Here is a 26411-nt window from a genome sequence, read left to right as displayed (position 1 = left end):
GTTTTCCAGGATTTGAATCTAATTATGGAATAGGCCTGGGTCTGTAAGCAGCGAGAAATACTGGGGATTGATCTTGAGGAGATTCATCATCCTCCGACAAATCAACTACCTCAGGTAACATTATAACAGGTTATCAGGCAAAGGGAGACTAAGATTATCAGACAGAGGAGGAAGGATTGCTTCTACTGACATCCAAGACTCAGTGGGATTTGGGCACTCAAGGTAGCCGGATTCCTTAGAGCCTACCCAAGTATTCCCATCCTCAGGATCCCACACTTCTGAGTGATGCCTAGAAAGTCTGCATTATAATGCATAAACTGGCACAATCAAACTTAGGTTTGTCTTTTGGGTACCCCAGCCCCACTGGTACAAGAAATAAGACATTTTTTAGAAACTCATTCTCTGACAGTGCCTTGAATTAAAAATGTAAATCCTTGAGTTTGTCATTTCTGCAAGCTTTCCAGAGCAATCAGAACCATCCCCACAGCCCTTATATTCATAATTTTCACCGTGATATTTTACAGCTACTTACTCTAAGCGCCAGTCTTCTAAAGTCTTGGCATTGAAAGGCGTCTGATTCCAGGAAACAGCAAGTGAACATCTGAGGAACGTTTTGTCACTGCATGGTATGGACTCCCAGTGTCCTATTTTCCATTGACAGTGAGGTCATTACTGATTTCAAATCTAATCTATGTGTATGTTAATGCCCACTATATGCTCATAGTGTAAGATAGGTTGCTTGGGAGGAAGAGGGACACAAATGAAGGCAAGAAACGGTCTTGACTTCAAGAATGTTGTGATCCTATAATTAGTAGCTAAAGGAGTTCTGCTAAATTCCAGAGAGCAGATAGCATTCTCTGAGCTGCCTCATTCCCTCTTTACCAGATGGCCAGTGGGTACTATAGTAGCAAAGCTGAGTTAGAGAGGAAAGAAGATATTTCTTGGAGTCCCAAATAGTGACCCCATATTTCTCATAGAAACAATGTTATAAACATAGGTTACACTTCCACACTAATTCCTCAAAGCCTATTGAACCCAAAAGATTCCTGAAATACAGTCCTATGTGTATATAAATATAGCACATTTCTGGCAAGATTATGAGTAGGTTTTAATTAAATAACATAGAAAACTAATTATCATCCAGATATTGTTTCTATTTTAAAATGCCTTTCAAGTCTAATATAAGACATTAAAAACATCCTTCCCCTTTCCTTTCACCTGAGTATACATATCCCACTCTGGCACCCAGGCTAAAAGGTATCCTCCTCTCCTGGTCACCTCCCAGTCATGCCATGTGGTCTCGCAATAAAGGAAAATCAGCCCTGAGTAGCTGTAATGAGAAGGGACCGTGGCGGTTTGGGGAATTTTTGGCAGCTAATGGTCTTTACAGTCCGGTTGATGAGGGAAGCCAGAGTTTTCCCAGGGCCTTTCAACACGTTGGGTGTACCCTGATCCCCAGTAGGATGCCACCAGAGGCAGCATTCACTCCATTTGTTCCAAGATAGAATCTTCTTTTCAAGGACACCTTTTAGTTCTTTCACAATCAATATTTTACGGAATGCTAAGTAACTTGCTGAAGGCCACTCAGCAAGAAAGTGTCAAAGCTAAGGTTCAGAGTTAGGTCTATCCTACTCCAAAGCCCATGTTCCCTCCTCTACATTCTTCAGTACTTTCTAGGACAGTACGATCACTTTAAAAATAGTCTACAAGTGGCATTTTCCACCAGTATATCATGACAAAGGAAATCGAGCCTTATTTCAAGCTTCCTATTCACTTTAACTTTTGAGAGCTGTGGTCTCAAACCAGGGAGCACGTTAAAATCACCCGGAAGCTTTAAATCACCTTGGCTCTTGTCCAGACCAATTAAATCAGACTCTCTAGGGGCAGAGCTTTTTTTTTAAGTCCCCTGTTTGCTTCCAGTGTATGCCCAGGGTCGAGAACCACTGGTGCTGTATAACAGAAAGAAAGCAGGCTCCCGAGTCTCAGACCTAGGCTCGAAATTAAGATCTATAATTTGCTGGCTATGACTTTCAGGAAGCTACTTAATTGCTTTAAATGTTGTATTAAAGAAAATTCATGAGGATTGGAGAGAATGCATGTGAGCTTCTCACATTGTGTCTGGCATACGGTAGATACACAATAAATGGTGGCATTAAAATTGGACACTGCTATAGTAGTGGTAAGGAAGTGGGCTTGGAGTCCAATTGTATAGACCTGCTTTCAAATCCCAGCACCAACATTTTTAGTCTTAGGTAAATTAAATGTCTTGTGCTATTCTCTTAATTTGTATAATAGTTATAATAATTCCGATCTTACAGAATTGCTGTGGGAATTAAATGTTTGTGAAACACTTGGTACATTCCTTCTATTATCTGTAACCTAGCTATGCTAGTAAAACTGCCATTGAAAACAGTCTTAGAATGTTCCTTACATTTAGAAATGTTGTATTTTAGATGTGGAAATGTATAGGTTCTGTGTTGTACAATAAGTTCAGATAACACTATAGATTCTATTTATTCTACACTATTTCCTACTCTACTATAAAATAAAGCGTCAAGATTGGTGTTCGGGTTTGCTAAAGGGGCTTATTGAAAAGAGGGCAAGTGGAACCTACTGAGTCAGTGAGCTGGAACAGAAATTCAGGCACCTGGATTCTTCCATCCACACTATGAGGAAGAGCTGTTTCCTGGACCTGATCCAAATGCAGACCAAAGTGGCCCAGAACACAGACGGAAGCCAGGCTAGACTGTCAACACTGCTTTCACGAAATTGAGTCTGGAACAGTCATTAACTGCTTACATTTCAGTGTGGTCAATGCTCTTGTAGTAGGGGGTTGCAATCAAGATGGAATGTGTCAGCAGTGTTAAAACAAACATCTCTGTTCCATCTTGAGAGCAAAATCTATAAATAGCAGATCTGGTCATGGCTCACACCAGACCCTTGTGTAATTATCTGTCTTCAGAGGATGTGCCTGGCACACAGGACTAAAGAACCTGGAACAGTGCCTGGCATACAGAAGGTACTCAATAAGTGTTCCTTGAATTGAATTGGCCTGTGTCCTCTGCCTGGAACAATTCCCCAACTGGGACTAGAGGTTAACATTTATTGGGTCTTACCAAGCCCTGTATCAGGCACTTTATATAGAGATCTTCTCATTCACCTGGCAAACTCTTGCCCATCCTTCAAGATCTAGCTCAAATGTCACCTATTCTGTTAAACCTTCTTGACTCCCTCAGGCAGAGTCCTGTGTTTCTGCACTGACAGCTCTTTGCTCAATCTTCAGAAGAGCACTTACCACCTTCTACTTTAACATATCTGTTTACAAGTCTGTCTCCCCCACTGGAATGTGAGGTCACCAGGGGCATCATGTCTTTATTAATATTTTTGTTACTGGTACTTAGCCCAGCATCTGATGAAACTAATTTTCAAAACACTCCTGCAATTCTGCTGACTAAATAATAAGCCAAATTGAATACATTTATTCAAAAAACTACACCCTTCTACACATAAAGCCAGCTAATATTTTTATATAACCGAGGAAGAAGGACAATTTTTACATAACTGAGGAAGAATCAATTCTACATCACAGAATTTGAACAGTGAAGAAGTGGGATATAAGGGCTTACCAACACACACCAGCTGTGAGAATCAACACCTCACAGGAAGTGCCTAACATGTTTCCACTAGCACCCACACTGGGACTACACTGGTGTTCTCAGGATATCTATATTCCCTGGTAACCATCTTCTAGCAGGACCTATGGGCTGCAATACAGAAAAGAAGCATGAGAGAATTTATGCATGAACACACACACACACGGAGCTCATTTTTCAGTAAAGCATTATCACCTGAAATCTTAAACGATCACCAAATGGTGAAACAACACTTGCCTTATAGTTTTGTGAGGATTAAGTGAGATAATGTTTATGAAGTGCCTGATACAGTGACCAATTTATTGCTACCTAAAAAGGTGGTAGCTATTTTACTATCCCCCAACCAGGCAATATTCTATGAACCTTCCAGCTTTCTGACTCCTTTATTCCCAATGAACAGTGTGGAGAGCTTAGCAGGAAAAGTTCCTTGACTCCCAGGTGTTTGACATGAGAAAGTGGTTGAATGATAGTGTCATTTACTTAAATGGAGAAGAGTAGGCGGGGAGGAGAGGACTAGCAAATCAAGAGTTCAGTTATGTTAAATTGGAAATTCCTATTAACAATCCAAAAGGAATGTAAAGCAGACTGTTGAGTATGAGTCTGGAGCAAATATCAGCAAATATTTAATATTAAAGGTCATGGGATTAGATGAACTATCTATGGGGAAAGTATAAATATAATGAATGTAACTTTTCCGTTTTTCATAGTTATAAAATCTTTTCTGTTCTAAAATTTGCTTTCTCCACTTACTATATTTATCTTTCTATGTCAGTACACACATACAGATTTGTCTAAAGATACTGTAATTTATTTAATTTATTTCTAATTGTTGGACATGTAGATTACTTCCAACTTTTCAACATTATAAATTCTACAAATATTTTTGAGAGTTTGTGCAAGTTGATCTGAGGGTAAAATCTTAGAAAATAGAATTGCTGGATCAAAGGGCATGGCATGTTTAAAATTTTGAAAGAGAGTGAGAAATTGCCCTACAAAGTGGATAAAAATGAAAATTTACACTCCCACCAAGAGGGAAGGAGGGGACTATTTTCCTGTGCTAACCCTAACACTTGAATGAGAAATGGTATTTCACTGATATTTTCATTTTATTGTTACTTATCTATGAGGTTGAACATCTTTTCATATGTTTATTGGAAATTTTTCTTTTTGCCATTTTTCTACTGAGTTATTAACTTTTTTTCTCCTTTGGGGTTCTGGATTGAAGGTAGGAAGAAATTTAGCCTTTTTCCTGCCATAAGTGTTTCATTTTCCCCTCCTTGTTCCGTTGTCTTCTAAGGGGACTTCTACCTCAGGCCACATTTGATTATCTGGTACTGTACTTGCCTCCCTGCTATAAACAATTAGAAAACAGGATAAAATATACAAAGCAACTGCTTCGGAAATTGGACACAGGCAGAATAAGACTGGGATCCCTAAAAGAAGGGAAACAGATGATGTGATCCATAGAATTGCCCTGGAGGCACATTTTGGATCACAGTGCAGAGAAAGGAAAGCCAAGTAGAGTACAATAATCTCGCTAAGTTGAGGAAACAGAGATCAGAAGTTGGGGAAGCTCAGGACCCTGGATATTGTGGGGCAGAGTGCCAGAGAGGAGGAAGCTATGCAAAGAAAGACTCCATAAGTCTGCAGTCTCCTTGAATCTGAAATAGGCTGCAGAGGAATAGAGTGAAACTGCAAGGCTAGGCAAAGAACAGCTGGGGAACTGTAAGTTGAACACTTCTTCAAGGTCACAAAGGGCTCCAAGTTCTGACCAGCCAGAGTAGAAAGACTTGTTGAGTATCCAGGGCATTAAAAGACCTTAGAAAGGTCACATATTAGTAATTGAAGTAAACTAGGCCTGGAGTAAAGGCTACTGTAGATCCATCCTAGCAAAGCTTGAAAGTCAGCCTCAAAACATCAAGTTGATCTACAAGTAACTTCACTGCTTGTCTAAACCAAGTTTAACACTTTTAAAGGAAGGCAATGAAATTCAGACACTCCAGAACATAACATTTACAATTCCCTTCACCCAATAAAAAATTACCAGGCATATAAATGAGCAAGAAAATGTGACTCATAACCAGGAGAAAAGAACAATCAATAGAAATAGACCAAAAGAAAAAAGAAAAAATAGATATAGTGATGGAATTTTCAGACAAGGATTTTAAAACAGTCATTAAAATACACTCAAAGTTTTAAAGGAAAACATGAAGATAATAAGGAAAGAGAGGGAACATAGAAAAAAGAACCAAATAAATTTTCTAGGGATGAAATACAATATCTGAAATGAAAATTTCACTTGATGAGATTAATAGATCAGAGAGTACAGAAAAAAAATTAATGACTCAGAAGAAATAACCACAGAAGCTATGAAAACTGAAGCACAGAGAGAAAAAGAGAGGGAAAATAATATGAACAGAGCCTCTGTGACCTATGGGACAACATCAAGTTGTCTAATTAACATATGTGCAATTACAGTCCCAGAAAAAGATGAGGAAGAAAAAATACTTGAATAAATAATAGCTATTTTTTCCCTCCAAATTTGATGAAATCTATAAACCCCAAAATCCAGAAAAGGCAATGAATACCACGCAGGGATAACACACAAAAAACCCAGATCACGGCACATCATAATAAAATTGCTGAGAACCAATGATAAAGAGAAAATCCTAAAAGTAGTCAAAGAAAAAGACATACTACATACAAGACCAATGATAAAAATTACCATTGATTTCTTGTCGGAAACAATGCAATCTAGAGGACACAAAATAACATCTTTAAAACAGTAAAAGGAAAATATTGGTAATAGAAAATTCTGCAGCCAGTGAAAATATCCCTCAAAAATAAAAGTAAAATAATGCCTTTTTCAGACAAACAAAAGCTGTGAGAACTTGTCACCAACAGTGCTGAAGTAAAACAAACGTTCAAGAATTTTTTTTAGGCTGAAGGAAAATGATTTCATACAGAAACCCAAATCTACCCCAGTGGTTCTCAACTAGTGACAGTTTTGTCCTTCAGGGAACATTCGACAATGTCTGGAGACATCTTTGGTTGGCACACCTTGGGGGAGAGTTGTTACTGGCATCTAATAAGCAGAGGTAGGGACGCGGCTAAACATCCTACAGTGCATAGGACAGCCCCCCACAGCAAACAATTATCCAGCCCAAAGTGGCAATAGTGCTGAGATTGAAAAATCCTGCTTTACACAAGGCAATGAAGAGCACTGGAAAGGAAAAATACATGCATAGATATAAAGACTTTTTATAGAAATTTGACTGTTTAAGGCAAAAATAATAACAATGTATTAGGGAATTTATAACATAAGTAGAGGTAACATGTATGACAGCAACCACACAAAGGATGGGAGAGGAGAGATGGAAGTATATTGTTATGAGGTTCTTATATAATACATGAAACAGTAAAATATTATTTGAAGGTAGACTGTGACAAGTTAAAGATGCATATTATAAACTCCAGAGCAACCACTGCATAAATAAAACAGTCAGGTATAGTGAATAAGTCAATAGTGGAGATGAAATGAAATATCAAAAAATACTCAATCTGAAAGAAGTTAGAAAAAGAAGAAAAATGGAACAAAGAACAAGTGGGACAAATAGAAAACAAATAGCAACATACTAGACTTATACCAAGTCATATTGATAACTGCATTAAATGTAAATAGTCTAAACATTCCAATTAGATGGCAGAAATTGCAAGGCTGGATAAAAAAAGCAATACTCAATTATATGTGGTCTACAAGAAACCACTTTAAAAATAAAAACAGACAGGTTGAAAGTTAAATGGATAGAAAGAGATACACCAAGCAAACACTAATCCTAAGAAAGCTGGGGTGGCTATATTAATATCAGATAAAGCAGATTTCAGGACAGGGAATATTACCAGAGGTAAAGAGGGACATTTCATAATGATAAAAGAGTCACTTTAATTCATCACGAAAACGTAACAATTGTAGAGATGTATGCATCCAATTACAGAGCTTCAAAATACATGAAGTAAAAACTGACAGAACTGAAGAGAGAAATAGTCAAAACCATCATTATAGCTGGAGGCCTCAACACTTCTCTCTTAGTGACTAATAGAACAAGTAGATAGAAATAAGTTAGGATATTTAAACTTAACCCTATCTGACCTAATTGACTTTTATCGACTCACACACACAACAAAAACGGGATACACATTCTTTTCAAGTTCTCATGAAGTATTCACCAAGACAGACCATCTGCTGGGCCATAAAACCAGCTTTGATTAATGCAAAAGGATTGAAATCATACAGAGTATGTTCTCTGATTAGAAAAGAATTAAACTAGAAATCAGTATCAAAAATGTATCTAGAAAATCTCCAAATATTTGGTAAATAAACAATATATTTGTAAATAACCAATAGGTCAAAGAAATAATCACAAGAAAAATTAGAAAATATTTTGTATTGTGCATGACTTTTGTTTGAAGTTTTCTTTGCCATGCTGAAATCTAAATTTCTGTCCAGGCACATTTATCAAGCTACAGTAGAAAAGATTGATAAAGACGCCTAGTTAATTTTAAATTTCAACGTGGCAAAGAAAACCTCAAACAAAGTCATCCACATATAATGCTTAGAATTTATGATGTCCTCTCCAAAATTTACATCATGGTATATAGAAACTAGTTACACTTTCTTCTCATACTTTTCTGGTTGCATTTTTGAGATTTAAAGTTTTGATGAATAAGGAATTGTACCCACCCTCAAAGAGCTTAGTGGCCAGCAGTCCATGTGGCTTTCTCTGTCCCAGTACCAATACATAATCCATCTATTCAATGGCCTACTTAAAATGACACTTTTATCTCTTATGAAGTTTTCTTACATGTATGGGTCTATTTTTCACTTCTTTTTTCTGTTTCACTTCTCTATCTTTCTATTTTCTGTCAATACCATGCTTTTTTAAATTACCAGTTTTTAAAATGTTTTCATATCCATCAATGCTAGCCCTCTGTCACTTCTCTTCCTTATCAAAATTTACCTAGCTATTCTGAAATGTTATGTTTAAAAATCGATTGCTATTTTAATTGGAAATTACATTGCATTTATAGACTAAAGAGAATGACATTTATACAACATTGAGTCTTCCTCTTCAGGAATAGGATGTATCTTTCCATTTATTATGAGTTTTGATATTTTCTTCATATGGAACAAGTGGTTCTTCACCCTGATTGTACATTACAATCACTTGGATGGTTTCAAAAAATACAGATGTCTAGGTCTCATCACCAAAGGCCTAATTGGTTTGGTGTGGAGCATAGGCATTGAATATTTATCAAGAGCTTAACCCCAGTCAGGGTAAAGAACTAATAACGCACAGCCTGCATACTTCTAGCTCACTTCCCTTAGGGTGTTTTTATTTGGTTTGGTCTAGTTTTGGCTGTTATTTTGAATGGCATCATTTTGTCCATTATATTTTCTAATTGATGACTTTTTGCATCAAGAAAATCTAGGATTTCAGAGTGTATTAATTTTGTAACACACCACCTTACCATATTTATTTCATATATTTTTTTCAGTTGATTCTTTAGATTTTTACAGGCGTTAAATTATATCACCTGCAAAAATATTGACAATTTTGCCTTTTCTTGTCCTAAATTTATGCCTCTCATTCCACTATCTTGTCTACTTGCGTTGGCTAATAATTCCATAAAAATAACAAGTAATAGTTTAGATTGAGTGTATCCTTAACATATTTATGGTTTTAATGAGAACATGTATAGTGTTTCATCATTAAACATATGATGGTTTATCACTTAAAGAAAATACCCATCTACTCATATTTTACTGAAAGTTTTTAAATAAAGAATGGCACTAACTAAAAGACTTCTACTTAAATTCTTCTCAAGTGCTTTACAAGAATCTCTTAAGATGATGATGATGTTCCTGCTCCTTTTAACTATTAATATGTTAAAAGATGTGAACAGATTTCAGATACTGAACCATATTTGCATTGCTGGAATGACTGGACTTGGTTACAGTATATTGTTCTTTCAATGTATTGCAGAATTCTACTTGCTAATATTTAATCTAAAATTTTGGATCAATATTCTTTTCTTTCTTTCATCGCCACGTGTTAGCCTCAGTATTACAGTAGCTTAAAAATTCTTGTAAGCTTTCTGTATTCATTTATTCTTTAATTTATTAAAATTCTATAACTGGTTTTCAGGGTATTTAGATTGTGACCCACAGTAAAAAATGCAGCTTTAAAAGGAGACCTAGCATAAATATACACATTGAAACAAAAGTTTCACATAATAATATTTGTCTTTTACTATGAGTATGCACTCCATTCTATTTCAGTAAAAAACACTATTTTGAAAAACACTATCTGTCCTTTAAAGATTTGGAAGAATCGTCTATAAACTGGCACTTTTCAGAGATTAGTTCTCTGGTAATTATTTCATTTTCTTCCTTGGTTATTTTTTTCTAGAAAATCTATATCATCTTAATTTCACACAGGTCTTCAAACTTATTTTCATAATACTTTTGCAGCATGCTCTTTTAATTCTTTAATTCTCTCACAGTGTCTGTAAATCACCTCTCTTTCTAATTTAGAATATTTGTGCCTTCTTTATATTGATTAGCTTAGCTAGCATATTATGTTTTTTTTCCTTAAGGAAACAGGTCATACATAGATTTATATTATCAATTCTACTGCTTTCCTGTTTCTGACTCAATTTCCGATTTTATCTTTTTATTTTTCTTCTGCTTTTTAATGTTTAATTTGTAGTCTATTTTGTATTTCATTTTCTAATTTTTGGAGTTAAATAGAATGCAATTTTCATTCTTTCTTATTTAGTAATACATGTTTGAAGCTATGGATATCTGCTGAACACAGAGGTCGTTGTATCCTACATATTCTGAAACATCATTTTTTACTTCCAATTTGTACCATAGGTTGTTTTAAATAATTTCTATATTTCCAAGTAGTGGATTATTATTTTGTGCATAATGTTTTAATTATTATTTCGCTCATATTCTGCAATATGATTTTTATTTTCAATTTGTACCAAAGGTTGTTTTATATTGTATTGTATTGTATATTAAAATATATTGTATTGTATACTATATTGTATATTGTATTATATTTCCAAGTAGTGGAGATGTTGATTTTATTTTCGTTGTTCATTTCTGTTTAATTACACTGTTATCAGAGAATGTGGTCTGGATTATTTCTAATTTTTGGAATTTATTGAAGGACTTTTTTGTGTGTGGGCCAATATACAGTCGATTTGGTAAATGTTCCATGGGCTTTTAAAAATAAGATTGATTTTCAGTTAACAAAATATCTATCTCAACTATTCTATCTAGTCCACCAACCAAATCTGTTTCATCAACCTCAATGACTTTGTTGTTCAAATACAGCCTTGCTAACTGTGGACTGCCTGGTCCATGAAGTGCATTAAAGTAGGCTGCTGCTGCTTTGTTTCTGATCACTGTTCCTTGTAGTTCTGCAGTTTTTCTTAATGTATTTTTATTACTGTATTATTCAGTGCTTTAAGTTTTATGAAAGGTATATCCTTTCTGTAGATCCTTTACCATCATAAAATTTCCCTCTTTGTCTTGTTTTACCCTTTCTGCCTTAAATTCAATCCTGTCTGCAACTAGTATCATGACTACAGCTTTCATTTTGTTAGCATTTGCCTGGCATATTTTTCCCCCATTTTTCCTTTTAGTTTTGTAGTCATTTTGCTTTAGATCTTCCTCTTGTGTATATATATTATATATACCCATCCTTCACTTTGCAAAAGTTCAATTTATACATTTTCAATTTTGCAAATATTTCTAATATGAATTCATATCATTGATATAAATATTATTAGGTAGATGTCGACAATGGTTTTAATATTTAATGTTTATTAAGCACTTATGAGGCACCAGGCACTGCTCTTGGTACTTTATATTATTACCTCATTTAGTCCTCACAACTTGACTAATGTTTCCTTCTGTAGGTGAGCAAATGAAGATTACCTGATTTGCCCAAAGTCAGAGAGCTCGTAGAGACTGCCGGGGCACAAGCATATATTTATTCATGGGTTTTGGAGAGGGAAGGTTTTATAATGTTGTTTCCAGTCTCCCATTGGTCCTCCACTCCCCACCCCTCAGTCTCCCATGTATAGAAATCATTCCAGCTACACCCAAGAAACTGTTGGTTTGTCCTGCAGTCCATACTCCATTCCACAATTTTGCACTTGCTGAAGTGCTGTTTAATAGTTATAAAACAGCACCAGAGGAGTAGGGCAATGTTTTAGGCATATACCCAATGCCTACCCACAACCAAACAGTGGGTGTTAAATAAATATTTGATGAAATGAAATTCTAAGTAGATTCTTTACCACATTTTCTCAAGTATTTAAATTCCATCTGATCTCCCATCAGATTTCTCCTCTGAATTTGAGTGGAGATGAAAAATATTGGATTTCTTTATATTTAGATTTAAGGTAGATAATTTGATTATATTACAGTGGAGTGGATTTAAATTCATTGTGTCATACAAAAACGTCCAATATTTAACACAGGTTTTGAGTCTTAATAATAGTAATGCCTTGCTTATATATTTTATTCAATAAACTTCTGTATGTTACAAAAAAGAAGATATATAAAACTGAATTCAAGGTTTAAACTGAAGTCCTTATGACCTTAGAAAAATTGATAGTACAAGTGATGTAGTTCTTAGAGTCCCCAGCAGGGGCCAGAATGTTCATGTTAAATCTAATTAAATGAAAATGTTTTTATTATAATTCAAGGTTGAATCAATTTTAAACTAAAAGTCAGATAAAACTCTTTATGGTTAAAATAACTAGAAACTCCTGACATTAATTTTAAGTTTCAAGAATGTAAATGTATGACTCCAAATATAAAAATATGAGTTTAACAGAAATAGTGATGTTCTACAACAAAGGCTTACACCCAATATCTGAGCAAACAGGCATCCAAAGCATGTTTAGTTAGCAGACACTAAAACTCCTATACTAATTGCCAAATGCAGGTCACTAGGTCTTTCAGTTGCCAAGCCAGACCATGGATTGGATCCAAGAACAAAGGGCACCACCGTGGCACTGACCCAGGAAATTGAGCACTGGCCTTATTTGTTAAATTTAGAACATTAAAAAAAATTCTTAACTCAATATAAAAGAAGTACTTGGTGCTTCAAAAGTATTTCAATGCAAATCACCTTTGTAAATCAAATAAACTGTTTTTCTAATTTAAGTCATGTAACTTCTCTCTGGGCCTCAGTTTCCCCATCGGTTCCTGAGCAGATTAGATAGAACAATCTTAAAATTCTCATGTTCCTATAATTCAAATTTTTCCCCTTAGGCAAAAAGCATCATTTTTTTCCTGTCTCCAATTCCTGGCATAGTACCTATCATAAACCAGTTGCTCAGTAAGTGTTTAATGAACTAATAAATGAACCAATGAATCCATTGTAAAGGGTCCTTTCTAGGAATTTACAAAAGAATTTGGAAGCAGAATGCCTCTGAAAGCCAATCCTCTGTGAATCATGAAAAACAATGCTTTAGGCAATTCCAAGGAAATAAGAAAATATTTTCTGAATACTTTTGCAAGGAACTGAATTCTTTTAAGGTTCTCACTACTTCCAAGCTACTGAGTAAAGAGAGAGTTAAATTTTTTAAAAAGAATTTTAAGACTCTAAATTTTAAAAATCTGAATCTAAAAAATTAGAAAAAATTTTTTTGATTTGAAGAAACATACTCTGTATTGAGTCTACGGTTTCCAAAGGCCTCCAAAAACAAAACCCTGAAAATGGCAAGATTTTCTCTTGGTGAGCGGTTGTTTACTGGAAAGTTTAACTCTTAACAAGAAGGTTAAAGATTTTGAAACTAAAGATATGTTTTTCCAAATCAATCTATATTGTCATCTGCTCTTGGAAACCACGTGCTTGTTCTAAAGTAAACCAAAACATCATGAAGGAAATCAGTTATCAAAAATAAAGAAAATGACCTTATTATTATACTCAGTTTCTCATTTATAAATTTTTAAAATTTGACTTCATTAAATTTGGGAAAGAAAATGTATAGCTGCAGGCAGAAGTTTGTGCCTTCTTAATCCAAGGAGGTAGGCAATGGTGTGGAAGTTTAGACCAAAAGCAGGGGTGTGGCTGTAGAAAATGTGAGAGCCCAGCTAAAGAGCGGTATAACTGATATCAGGCAATCTGAAACATTCCTATATGCTATCTCACTGCATGTACACTCAACATAAACAAAAGGTAAATTTGAGTCCAGTAAAAAGGGTTCACTTATTGAATCACAGACTTTTTCCAAACACCAGCCATTGCCTTTGGGGAAAAAGACTTAAGTAGCTATGCTTATTTGCTATTGATAGAATGAGGAAATTATTTGAGCCAGATTCTCAGGCTTGACTAATGTAAAGATTCCTTTAAAAGGAAAAACAAGTTTTTTGAGAATCCATGAATAAAAGTCAACCCCTATCACTTTTGGGGCACTTGAAGCCAACGTGATTACAGTAAAAAAACTCAACTGTAAACACTGTATTTGTAGACACTGTAGAAAATGAGGACATTGAAGTAGTTAGTACTCAGATGTAAGGCGGGTATATGGATGAAACAGAATATACATAAAGAACTAAGTTTTATGAAATGACTTATGGAACTCACAGACCCTTCTGGGGAGCTAAGGAACTCAGTTTGAGAGCGCATTCTAGGAAACATGTTGACTTCTGGCCCACCTTGGTTGGCTACTCAAAGAGCTATGCCTTCTTGGGTTAAACTGAGGTGATAAACTCCATCCCAGTTTCGAGAGAAAGCTCCTTTCTGCTGGATAAGGAGACAGCAGGGAGGGAAGGATCACAGAGAAACTTAGTTCTTTCCGAGAAAGAAGGAAAAGAAGACTGTAACACATATAATCAGTTCACTGTTCTTCCCACCTGGTCAAGGCAAAGAAGATTGTTCTGCCTTTGCCTTGTTTAAACACACACTGACACACACACACTCACACACACACACACTGCTCTTTTGAGATTTCTTTTCTCCTCTTGGGCTAACTTTGATGCTTGTTATACTCAGTTTGACTTAAGTATGACCTGGGCTGGGTAAGGGCTCTGGTGGTCTTAAACAGCGGTGTCACAGCCAGCAAGGCCACTTCCTAGCAAGGTCCCTGTTAAGAGCCACACAGTGTCTCTGGGTAGTCATAGATCATTAAATGCAAAAGCTCCACTGGAATGTTCCAAGTGCTGAGCACTCTACCAGAGAACTACTAGAGGCAGCAAAGACATAGGGACCTGTAACACCAGTCTCCCCTACCAGTCTGAGTAAGAGAGGATCCAACAGAAATGCTAGACCCCTAGTCAGAACAAACTAAAAACACAACCATAGTCACTTAGAAAGTCTATAAATATACTAATTATACCTACTGAAAAATTAGAAAGTTGAAGTTTCTTGTATTTAAAGAGACATTCATTCATTTATTGATTCAATTATACAGTAAACACTCTTTTACCAACCTAATTATGTATCAGGTATTGGACCAAGAGCTGAAGGGACAAAAATGAACAAAATAATTTCCTCCTTTTAAAGAGCTCATAGTCTATTTAGGGGATGGAGGGGTAGAAATGGGAGGATAAGTAAGGAAACAAAAGCAAACATTTGAGAATTATGATAATAGAGGACAGCACAATCTATACAGTTCGAACACTAGATCTTTGAGTCTAGTCTCTTTTTTCAGCAGAAAAATGAGGAAGCCAAATTATAACTTTATTTTTATACTCTGTATTTCAAATTTATAATAAATAAACTAGAGTTCCCAGTTTGGAAAGGAAGGAGCAGAGAAATTGCATTTTGAAGTATTCCTGAGCTAATGCTACCTCTAAAGGACAGTAGAATGCAGAAATTTTATTAACTGGGACATTATATTACGAGGCATTGCCGTAATATGAATGTTATCATCTCAAGACTGACCTGAAGACCATCTACAAGAAACCCCTCAAGACTATAGATTTCAGTCTATACCCTAGAACTCACAAATGTTGTGCAAATGTCCTCTAGATAACCTACAATTTGGTAGTTGGTGATTATAATACAATAATATCTATATTTCTGCTCTTGGGAATAATTATGTGTCAGTAAATAAACATACAATGTTTAAAAATTACCATATTTGATTTCTCATTAAAAGCCAAAGCTGTAGGTATTAGGAGGAGGGGACTTCAAGTCAGAGCAAAAAAATACTCAATCCAAGTAGTGTAGAAATTATTATTTGAGGTCTGGTTCTCAAAGTGTTGTCTGGGGATCCCTGGAGTGAAGACCTTTTCAGAGAGTCTATGAAGTAAACACTATTTTCATAACAAGGCTGTTTTTTGCTACTCCCATTCTTTCTTAGGTGTACAGTGGAGTTTTCCAGAGACTCCATGATAGGTGACATCATCACTGTGTCAGCAAATAGACTATATGCTTATGTATGCCAATATTCTAACATTTCTCATTTTTAACTTGTAACACGTTAAATATTGATAGATATGACTCAAACAAAAGCTTTTGAGGATCCTAAATAATTTTTAAGAGTATAAAGGAATCCTGAGACCAAAAAATTTGAGAATTGCTGCTTTAGGGGATAAACTTCAACTGAAAGGGCAAACTTAATTAAATTTCCTCAGATTTTACATTAAGAAACTAGACTGTAGGTTTCTTGAAGACAGTGATGACTTCTGTCTGGTTCATTGTTTTCTCCTCAGAATGTAGCACAGCACCAGGCACATAATAGGCATTAGAATATTTCATAAAATATTCATTAAATGAATTAATACATATATACATACACCTTCGTAAATGAAGGCCTCGCTAAATAACTTATTCAAGGTCGCATAAAACGTCAGGGGCAAAACCAGAAGTATATTCCAGGTCTCCTGTCTTCTATTCCTACTTTTGCTCTCTAGCTCAAGAAAACTTCTGCTTTTGTTAATTTTTGTTCTATAATCTGCTGAAAGCATGGATAATCAGATATCATCAATGTGGGAAGACTAGCTTCTCATGCTGTTAAGTGAGTTGAGCATTATACGGTTTTTTTTCTGGCTTTAAGCATAATCAAAATAGAGTGATACCAAAGGACTGTCATTACAAGGAAATGGCAAGAGTGATAAGATAAAATATCACTCTCTGGGTTTTTCCCACGACAGAGTTGAATTTTTCATGATCCATTCTTCTTGTAATTCCTAGTCTCCTCCTCCTTCCTTTGGCCACATCATTAAACTTCCGGCAAGCCTTTATGTTAGTGCACTCAGGATTTCCCAGACTGCAAAGAGTGAAACCATAAACATTTTTTGGAAAATATGCTCTATACTCTCAAAGTTGTTTTGAAACACCCCCTGGTATTTGTAGTAGAGATAAGAGAAATTTGTTGTCGCCTTACTTAACGGTTACCGAAATGTAAAGCCTAGCTAGTACAAAGGAGAACAGGGGAAAGAAAACACATATTGTGAGGTGATGCATTGGCCACCTAAATCTGACTCCTCTGAGAACTGCTTTTAAAGATGGCCAACCTACAACAAAGCCAACAAGCTGGCCAGTCAAGCTCTCCAGTCAACTAGAAGGAATTCTTCTTTACTCACTCGTCTTGACACACTGTCTGTCCTGCCTCCTTCATGAAAGCAGCCAAAGCTAGGCCCTCAGCAGTCAGACCGCAGCAAAGGTGTTAAAAAGAGGGTGAACCTTCCTGCTCTGGGTCCTTCACCGGTTGCAATCACTTCACTAGAGAAGGAATGTATGTTCTTGAAATTTCTTGAGCACTTCTTATTTAATAGTGACGTCTAGAGAAGTTGATTAGATACAGTTGATTCTCATTATTCACAGTGGTTATGTTCTATAAAGTCACTGCCAACACTGAATGAGTGGTTCCTGAACTGCTGCTCCTAGGGGAAACACAAGGTTATGTTCCTTTGAGCCTCTGGTCACAACATGTTCATCAATCAATAGATAATCTTGTTTTATGTGTGTTTCTGTTTAAAGAGATCTTATTTAATACATATTGTGGATTCATTAATATTGATCTCTTGGCCAACAGCACTATAACTCAAGCCTGAACAGAGCTTATCTAATACATGTTTTTTCCATAAGAAATTTTTTTTCCTAAGGCACATCACAACCTTCTTTTTAAAAAAACTGTGGTAAAATATGCATAACATAAAATTGACCATTTAACCACTTTTAAGTGTTACAGTTCAGTGGCATTAAGTACATTTACATTTTGTGCACCCATCATCAACATCCACCTCCAGAACAGTTTGATCTTCCCAAACTGAAACTCTATATCTATTAAATAGCAGCTTTCCCCACCCCCTACCCCTCCTCCCAGCCCCTGGCAACCACTATTGTACTTTTAATCACAGCCTTCTTGTGCTTAGGAGCACAGTACTTCAGCACTATGCTTGGGGGGCATTTTAAACAGCAGAATCACCCAGAAAAAGCACTCCAAAAAAATGTGAAAAACATGGTACTAACTAGATTGCAAAAAGGGCACTTGTTTACAAAATCAGAGCTGAAAGAAAGCAGAGCACTGTCTCGTTTGACCTAAGCTGGGAACGTGTGTTGGAAGATTCAAAATTTTCGCCATTTTGTGCATGTGCGTGAATGACCACAAAAGTCCCAGAAGTATTGATTTTGGGGTTAAAAAATAAATTTTAGCAAGTGGGCGAATTTGCAAATATGGAATCCATGAATAATGAGCATCAACTACATGTGGAAATGATAACCTTTGTTTGCTTTATTCCAGATAGTAAGAATAAAGAGCTGAAACATGCCTTGTAATAGGACTGCCTTAGAAAATTTTACTTGCCTCAGAGGCCTAGAGAGGTAGTCTATGTGAGTTGATAATTGGCAGCTACCTAAGGCAGTTCTAGTTCATGTGGAGGATAAATTTAAGCATAATCTCAAATCCCTCTGCATGAAACACACTCAAGTACCAGTTATCAATCACGTACTATATGACAAGCACTATATTCAGCAATTTACATGCATTATTAAATTACACATCCCTAAAACTCTATGAGGAAACTGAAGGTTAGAGAAGTGAAGTACTTCATCTATTATTACCTAGTTAGAAGTGGCAAGGTTGAGTTTTGAACTCAGGTCTATCTGACTCCAGGATCTGAGTTCTGAAGTGTTATGCAATTCTAATCAAGTTAAAAAAAAAAAGATGTGACTTACTAAGAAGTGTATAGGAACACGTTACAATTATTATAACATGACAAAGATTTATACATTGAAAAACAAATTTACTAAACATATAAAACTTTATAAGCCTGATCCAATATTGTTCCACAACAAAGAGTATCTGAAATCTTTCAGGGCATCTGGTTTGTGTCTGGTTTTCCTTAATCTTTAATGATGGGCAAATCTAATGCATTATGTAAGGCCATTTTTTCTCAAGAGATGTAGATACCTCTTAAGAATTTGATGAAAATGCATTAACTTTTCAGGCTACTGAGTTGCATTTTAGTGCACTGAGGCAGTAAATTAGTGTACAATGTGCAAAAGTGGTAGTGACCTAAAAAATAAATATTTGATATGAGCCACTGCATTCTCCTGGGGAAAAAAAAGTAATGGATTAACTCTCTTAGGAGTCCTTAGCTTCCCAAAAAGCAGTAGGAATAAGAAATCTCCTGTGGCCTGGAAACAGCTTCTGTTTCTTGCTGGCTATGTTTGCTTAGCTCTTTAATAGTTCATTTGATTAGATCTTGTGGCTCCCAAAGTGAAGGTTGAGAGTTTGATCCCTACAGAGGCCACTTAAATTTAGAGAACAAAAAGCTCTATTCTCTGCTCCCAGACCCCACCCCAAATCCCTGCCAGGTGTCTGCCCTCTGGTCAAAAGGAAAAACTGGCAAAGGGGTGCAAACATCACAGTATTGAGAAACAAAACAAACAGGCACCCCTTTATTACGGTGCTCTTTCCCTTTTATGTGTTCACGATATTCTGATATAAGTTATGGAGAAGAGACAGTACACTTGTTACTTCAACTGCTGGAAATCGGAGGCAAACTGTGATAAGTCCTGCTTTGTCACTCACAAATCCATTATCTTCTAAGTTCAGAGATTTTTTCTACTAGCTGACATTATGCCCTGGTAATAACAATGAAGAAACACATCTTCTGAGTGATATTAATCTGCAACTTTAGAAGAGGAAATAATAGTAATCAGTCAAAAATTGAGCACAATTTTCATATTAATAAAAGACATCAAATTATTTAAAAATAGTTCCACATGCAATATAACATTATAATAAGTATAATTTTCAACATGTGTTAAGAATTTAGTCAGGAAAACAAGTTTCTCAAATTATAGTTGAAAACCTTTTACTAGTATCACAATCTTAACTTCTCTTTTAATACAGGTCTTCCTAATTTAAATTTATATTTCCCTAATTATACAGCACTAAAAATAATTTAATACAACAAATACAATTCTTTCTATTTCAAATGTTTGCCTAAATAATATAAAATCTTAATTTCTGAGGAAGTAACATTTCAACTTTTTTAAGTATGAAGTGTAAATTAAGATTTACTTATTTAAATTATAACTTGAGTTTCACATATAAAGATAAGATTTAAGTGTAGTTTATTTTATTGTTAACACAGACTTTAATTTTTCAAATATCACATTATCTTTCTTATTTATAGATTTATTTCTTTTATGAAGTAGTCAAATGAATCAGCTCACCCTTGACTGTAACAAAATACTGTTTGGTGACTTGTGACAGACAGGGTTTTAACCTCTGACAGCGAGATTCATTGTGGAGCAGGAGCCAATCATAGATCCTGACGACACTTGTCTCATCAAAGTTGGAATATAAAAAGCCACTTGGAATACAGTATAAAAGATTCACTGGTGTGGCAAGTTGTCTCTCAGACTGTACAGGCATTAAAATTTTGCTTGGCATTGCTCAAAAGCAAAAGAAAAGTAAAAGGAAGAAATAAGAGCAAGGAAAAAGATTGAACTGATTTTAAAATCATGCAAAAACTGCAAATCTATGTTTATATTTACCTGTTTGTGCTGATTCTTGCTGGTCCAGTGGATCTAAATGAGAACAGCGAGCAAAAAGAAAATGTGGAAAAAGAGGGGCTGTGCAATGCATGTACTTGGAGACAAAACACTAAATCTTCAAGAATAGAAGCCATAAAAATTCAAATCCTCAGTAAACTGCGCCTGGAAACAGCTCCTAACATCAGCAAAGATGCTATTAGACAACTTTTGCCCAAAGCTCCTCCACTCCGGGAACTGATTGATCAGTACGATGTCCAGAGAGATGACAGCAGTGATGGCTCTTTGGAAGATGATGATTACCACGCGACGACGGAAACAATCATTACCATGCCTACAGAGTGTAAGTAGTCCTGTTAGTGTATATCAACAATTCTGCTGACTGTTGTTCTAGTGTTTATGAGAAACAGATCTATTTTCAGGCTCTTTTAACAAGCTGTTGGCTTGTATGTAAGCAGGAAGGAAAAGAGTTTCTTTTTTTCAAGATTTCATGAGAAATTTACTAATGAGACTGAAATCTGCTGCATTATTTGTTTTCTTAGAGAGCTAAAAAGCTAAACAAAATAAAATTCTTGCACAGCATTAATATTATTTAGTTTAATATGACAAATATAACATGCTTATGCTTTCACAGCTTAATACCACCAAGGCAAAAATTGGGAGATAGTACAAGCAATGTTAAAAACTTACATGAGATTTCATAATTGCGTTTGGTTGCCTAAAATAAGCATTTATAATAACAAGTTTTTTTCACTAATAATAGAGAAGGAAGAAATTTGTAGACGTTTAGGTCATTTGAGCATTTGCTGAACACCAAAATGACTTCTGTTACTCAAAACTATTTCTCATAGTGTTTTTATGTTCTTCACAAATTAACATATTAGATTTTGAAAGTTATTCCCCTGGAGATTAGGAAAAATATTTTTTAAAATTTAATGTATTAGTAAGAAAAATGATGAAGTAAACATAGCATAATGATAATCATGAGCTAATTATCATAAAATGCCTAATAAATAAACATTTTAATCAAAGAGGTTATAGCTCAGAGTCCTGCTTACACCTTGACCATAGTACTATTGTTGAGAGCACCCGGGGTGCACATTTCCAGGCAGGCACATTGCTTAATAATCTCCTAAAATACAATTTTATTCTTCTTGGGAGGGAGGACTACTACCTGTAGTATCTATATTGCTTCTGAAAGATAATATATTTCATATATTCTTTTTGCAGTCAGTTCATAACTACACTCAAGGAAAGGGAGACAGACACCTTCACAGAGAAGGCATGACACGGAAGATTCTGTGCCATGTGTCTGCGATCCTGCTTTACCCAGTGCTTTATCTACTTTAAACAGGACACAACAGTTTCAAAATATTGTTCTCCTTATTAAGTAATCAGGTTATAATGCACCAAATAATTTTCCTTTATGACTCTGCTATCAAATAGTCCTGGAGTAGATTTACCTTATTTATAAACAATCTTGGGGAACCAAAATAAAAGAAATTGCTAGTGATTTTGCTCACAATGACAGCCTGGCTCTAAAGACAGTATTTTCTAACTTTTGAGATAGCCTGAATATAACATTCAAATTTTTGTGCTAATTACTTGCTTAGCTTTGTTCCTTTAAAAGGCTATTCCAAAGCCAAAACATAACAGATGTACTATATTTTCTCTTAATTCCCGAGGCTCAGTTAGTTCCTCAGTGTGTCTTGTCCCCAGGTAATTCAGGCCTGGGGGAAGGGTTCCTTCTTCCAGACTGATTGGTACAGCTGCTCAGTAAGTGTAACTACTCAGATTCCCAAAGAATTCTAAGTGGATGTTCCTCCACGGTGTCTCTTGTTCTCTCTAATCATCATCATTTTAAAATTTCATCCACAGTTCATTCCTTCATAGAATTTTCCTTAGTTCACAGTTTTCTGGAAAAGAAGTAGATTCCTCATAAACAGCTGAAAAAACATATATCAAAAATTCTGAAAGGCTAGAGTAATTATATTCTTTGATATTTTTCTGAGTTATGAATGAAATTCTACATAGTTTTTCACTTTAAAAGACTAAATATATATTCAGTATTCCAATGGAAAAAAAATGTTCACCAACTAATATGGAAGGGTTTACTAATTTTTTATGATAAATAATTTCAATAACTCTTTTTCTTTTCTTATTCATTTATAGCTGATCTTCTAATGCAAGTGGAAGGAAAACCCAAATGTTGCTTCTTTAAATTTAGCTCTAAAATACAATACAATAAAGTAGTAAAGGCCCAACTGTGGATATATCTGAGACCCGTCAAGACTCCTACAACAGTGTTTGTGCAAATCCTGAGACTCATCAAACCCATGAAAGACGGTACAAGGTATACTGGAATCCGATCTCTGAAACTTGACATGAACCCAGGCGCTGGTATTTGGCAGAGCATTGATGTGAAGACAGTGTTGCAAAATTGGCTCAAACAGCCTGAATCCAACTTAGGCATTGAAATCAAAGCTTTAGATGAGAATGGTCATGATCTTGCTGTAACCTTCCCAAGACCAGGAGAAGATGGGCTGGTAAGTGATAAATGAAAATAATATTCTAACAACCTTGTTATGTTTTTATTCATCATGTGAATGAATAATAGTGGAAAATCACTACCAGTTTCCTATGCTAACAAGCTAGACAAAGGCATCTTACCCCAATGGCAGCCCTGTACCCAATAAAAGTAGGTGTCCAATTTCATATCCAATAAAACACCCTCTTGATATGTCAACTTTGCATGAGGATTAAAAAAACGTTATACCATAGTCCTTAACTCCTCAGGGAGTTCTTTGGAATTGGGAATGAAATATAAAGTGCTTTTCATTGATATGCCACATAATTATATGAATAAAAACACAAAATCTTCACAATGGATTCTTGTACATACCCAACAAATTAAACCTTTTCTTCCCCCCAGAAGAGTGTCAAATGTGTTGAAAGTTTTCTGCTTAATAAAGCAGAGTAAAACTTTAAAAATTATAATTAAAATACAATGCTTTTATTTATAGCAATTAAGTACAAAATGTTTAGGCTTATATTTTATTAAATATACCATATTCAAGGTCCCTCATGATAAATATGTTCATTATGTTCATTATTTTGCAGGCTGTTGATGCATTGATGTTTCTGTAGATTACTTCGTGAATTACACCTAATAAAACTTAAACTTCCAGGCTAGTTAACCTTTGCCACCTAGCTTTATTTCTGAGCTGCCTTACCATTCTTGTGCAAGAGTTTACTTAGGTAATGCCAACTAATTTAATATCAGGCCAAGCAGATGACAATACCTTATATATTATAAAAATTACTAAAAGATATTTTAAAACTTACTATAAATTGAGTTACTCTTCCAACTTACCTATACTTTTGTTTTCAAAAACTTATTTAATGTGATCATATTTTTTATTTCCACCTATTGACATAATTTACAACAAAAGATTATACTTGCAAACAATAAATATATCTTTTCAGTCTTCATGCGGTCTTGGTTAAAAAGAATATACAATTAGTAAATCAGATCTACTTTAAATGAAAATAGAATCTTTTAATATTATGCAATTTTACAAATGATCTATTTTTCTTTAAATATGCAACATAAAATGTTATTGTCTCCCAAAATGATGTTATTCTTTTATACAATCTTAAATAACAACAAGTACCAGGTCTATTTTGATTTTGATATAGGATAAGAACTACTATTAATCATTTAAGAAAGTATTCTTTTTTATAGGTAGCATTTTAACGTAAACTTAGTAACGTAACAGAGGTTTTAATTACTAAACAGATGGTTAACATGGCATATTCTTCCAATTTTTCCATATAAAAGAAGCAAAGTCTTAATGCATTAAAAGATTGCGGCAGGGGAAGGACTAGCAAATCATTTTTTAAATATCTGAATGGAAACACTTTTCAGTGAAAGGATAAAGGAAATATTAGTTATCTTCTTCTGAATCTATCCCTCCCTCTCTTAGAGTTTTTCTTTCCAACCCATTATACAGACCAACACCTTCATCACCCTACCTTCCTTTTTCCTGTTACAATCCATATAGTGCTGGAAGGCAACTATTTTGCTTTGGCTTTAATATCCAAGTTTCCCCAAGTAAAGACCTAGGGAATGGAGGATGGATGAGTATACCTATCTTTCTAGAAGTCATCAGACATATTTAGCCAATACATTTAATTAACAAGCGTGAAGAGAGGGAGATAACCTCTTCCCTCCCTCCTCTTCTCCCTCTTTTCCTTTCTTCCCATAAAGATTTTCAAAGCATCTACTATGTGCCAGGCATTTAGATACTCAAAGTGGGGGAAACAAAAATTAGAAAGACATAGATCTGACCACAGGAGAATTTGTATTGCTGCTATATTCTTTTGAGCCATAGGGAAAAGTCAAGCCTACTGTAAATTAAAACTCCTTAATGCTCTAAAATTTAAAAATAAATGTAGTATAAGCAAAATGATTAGTTTCTTTCTTCAACAATGACATCTTGAGGTAGGAAAGTGTTTCGGGATGTATTAATATTACTCATTGTTCTTTCCTTTTCATACAGAATCCATTTTTAGAAGTTAAGGTAACAGACACACCAAAACGATCCAGAAGAGATTTTGGACTTGACTGTGATGAGCACTCCACAGAATCTCGATGCTGTCGTTACCCTCTAACTGTGGATTTTGAAGCTTTTGGATGGGATTGGATTATTGCACCCAAAAGATATAAGGCCAATTACTGCTCTGGAGAGTGTGAATTTGTATTTTTACAAAAATATCCTCACACTCATCTTGTACACCAAGCAAACCCCAGAGGTTCAGCAGGCCCCTGCTGTACTCCCACAAAGATGTCTCCAATTAATATGCTATATTTTAATGGCAAAGAACAAATAATATATGGGAAAATTCCAGCCATGGTAGTAGATCGCTGTGGGTGCTCATGAGATTTACATTTGGTTCATAACTTCCTAAAACATGGAAGGCCTTCCCCTCACAATTTTGAAACTGTGAAATTATGTACCACAGGCTATAAGCCTAGAGTATGCTACAGTCACTTAAGCACAAGCTACAGTATATGAACTAAAAGAGAGAATATATGCAACGGTTGGCATTTAACCATCAAAATAAATCATACAATAAAAAGGTTTATGATTTCCAGAGTTTTTGAACTAGGAGATCAAATTACATTTATGTTCATATATATTACAACATATGCAGGTAAATGAAAGCAAGTCTCCTTGTATTCTGGTGAATTAAAGGAGTATGCTTTAAAGTCTATAGTCTCATTTAATATTTACAGAAATCTATATATAGTATTGGTAAAATGCAGGATTGTTATATACCATCATTTTGATTATCCTTATACACTTGAATTTATATTGTATAATAGCATACTTGGTAAGATGAAATTCCACAAAAATAGGAATGGTACACCATATGCAAGTTTCCATTCCTATTGTGATTGATACAGTACATTAACAATCCACACCAATGGTGCTAATACAAATAGGCTGAATGGCTGATGTCATCAGGTTTATCAAATAAAAACATCCAATAAAATAATGTTTCTCCTTTCTTCAGGTGCATTTTCCAAATGGGGAATGGATTTTCTTTAATGAAAGAAGAATCATTTTTCTAGAGGTCAGGATTTAATTCTGTAGCATACTTGGAGAAACTGCATTACCTTAAAAGGCAGCCAAAAAGTATTCATTTT

At 35.0% G+C, this 26411-nt stretch overlaps 1 protein-coding gene and 1 long non-coding RNA gene across 3 annotated transcripts; one reads left to right on the top strand and one right to left on the bottom strand.

Moving 5' to 3' along the window:
* MSTN (myostatin) lies at positions 1 to 25973 on the top strand. Of its 2 annotated transcripts, XM_070580441.1 has the most exons (5): positions 1 to 114; positions 525 to 626; positions 20338 to 21041; positions 22871 to 23244; positions 25261 to 25973. In XM_070580441.1, the coding sequence occupies exons 3-5, from the start codon at positions 20669 to 20671 to the stop codon at positions 25639 to 25641; spliced, it is 1128 nt and encodes a 375-aa protein (XP_070436542.1). In that variant the 5' UTR covers positions 1 to 114; positions 525 to 626; positions 20338 to 20668; the 3' UTR covers positions 25642 to 25973. The 2 variants fall into 2 exon arrangements, with proteins under 2 accessions (XP_070436542.1, XP_008514737.1); XM_008516515.2 differs by lacking the exon at positions 525 to 626 and having other exon boundaries at positions 10 to 114.
* On the bottom strand, positions 15404 to 18890 carry LOC139076660 (uncharacterized). Its single transcript, XR_011528487.1, has 2 exons — positions 18755 to 18890; positions 15404 to 17574 (listed from the first exon to the last, which is right to left on the bottom strand). It is a non-coding gene; the product is annotated as an uncharacterized lncRNA (long non-coding RNA).
* Positions 25974 to 26411: the final 438 nt, after the last annotated feature.

The sequence above is a fragment of the Equus przewalskii genome, chromosome 17 (assembly GCF_037783145.1).
Source record: "Equus przewalskii isolate Varuska chromosome 17, EquPr2, whole genome shotgun sequence".
In the NCBI taxonomy this organism is placed as follows: domain Eukaryota; kingdom Metazoa; phylum Chordata; class Mammalia; order Perissodactyla; family Equidae; genus Equus; species Equus przewalskii.
This window is presented reverse-complemented; position numbering and strand designations above follow the sequence as displayed.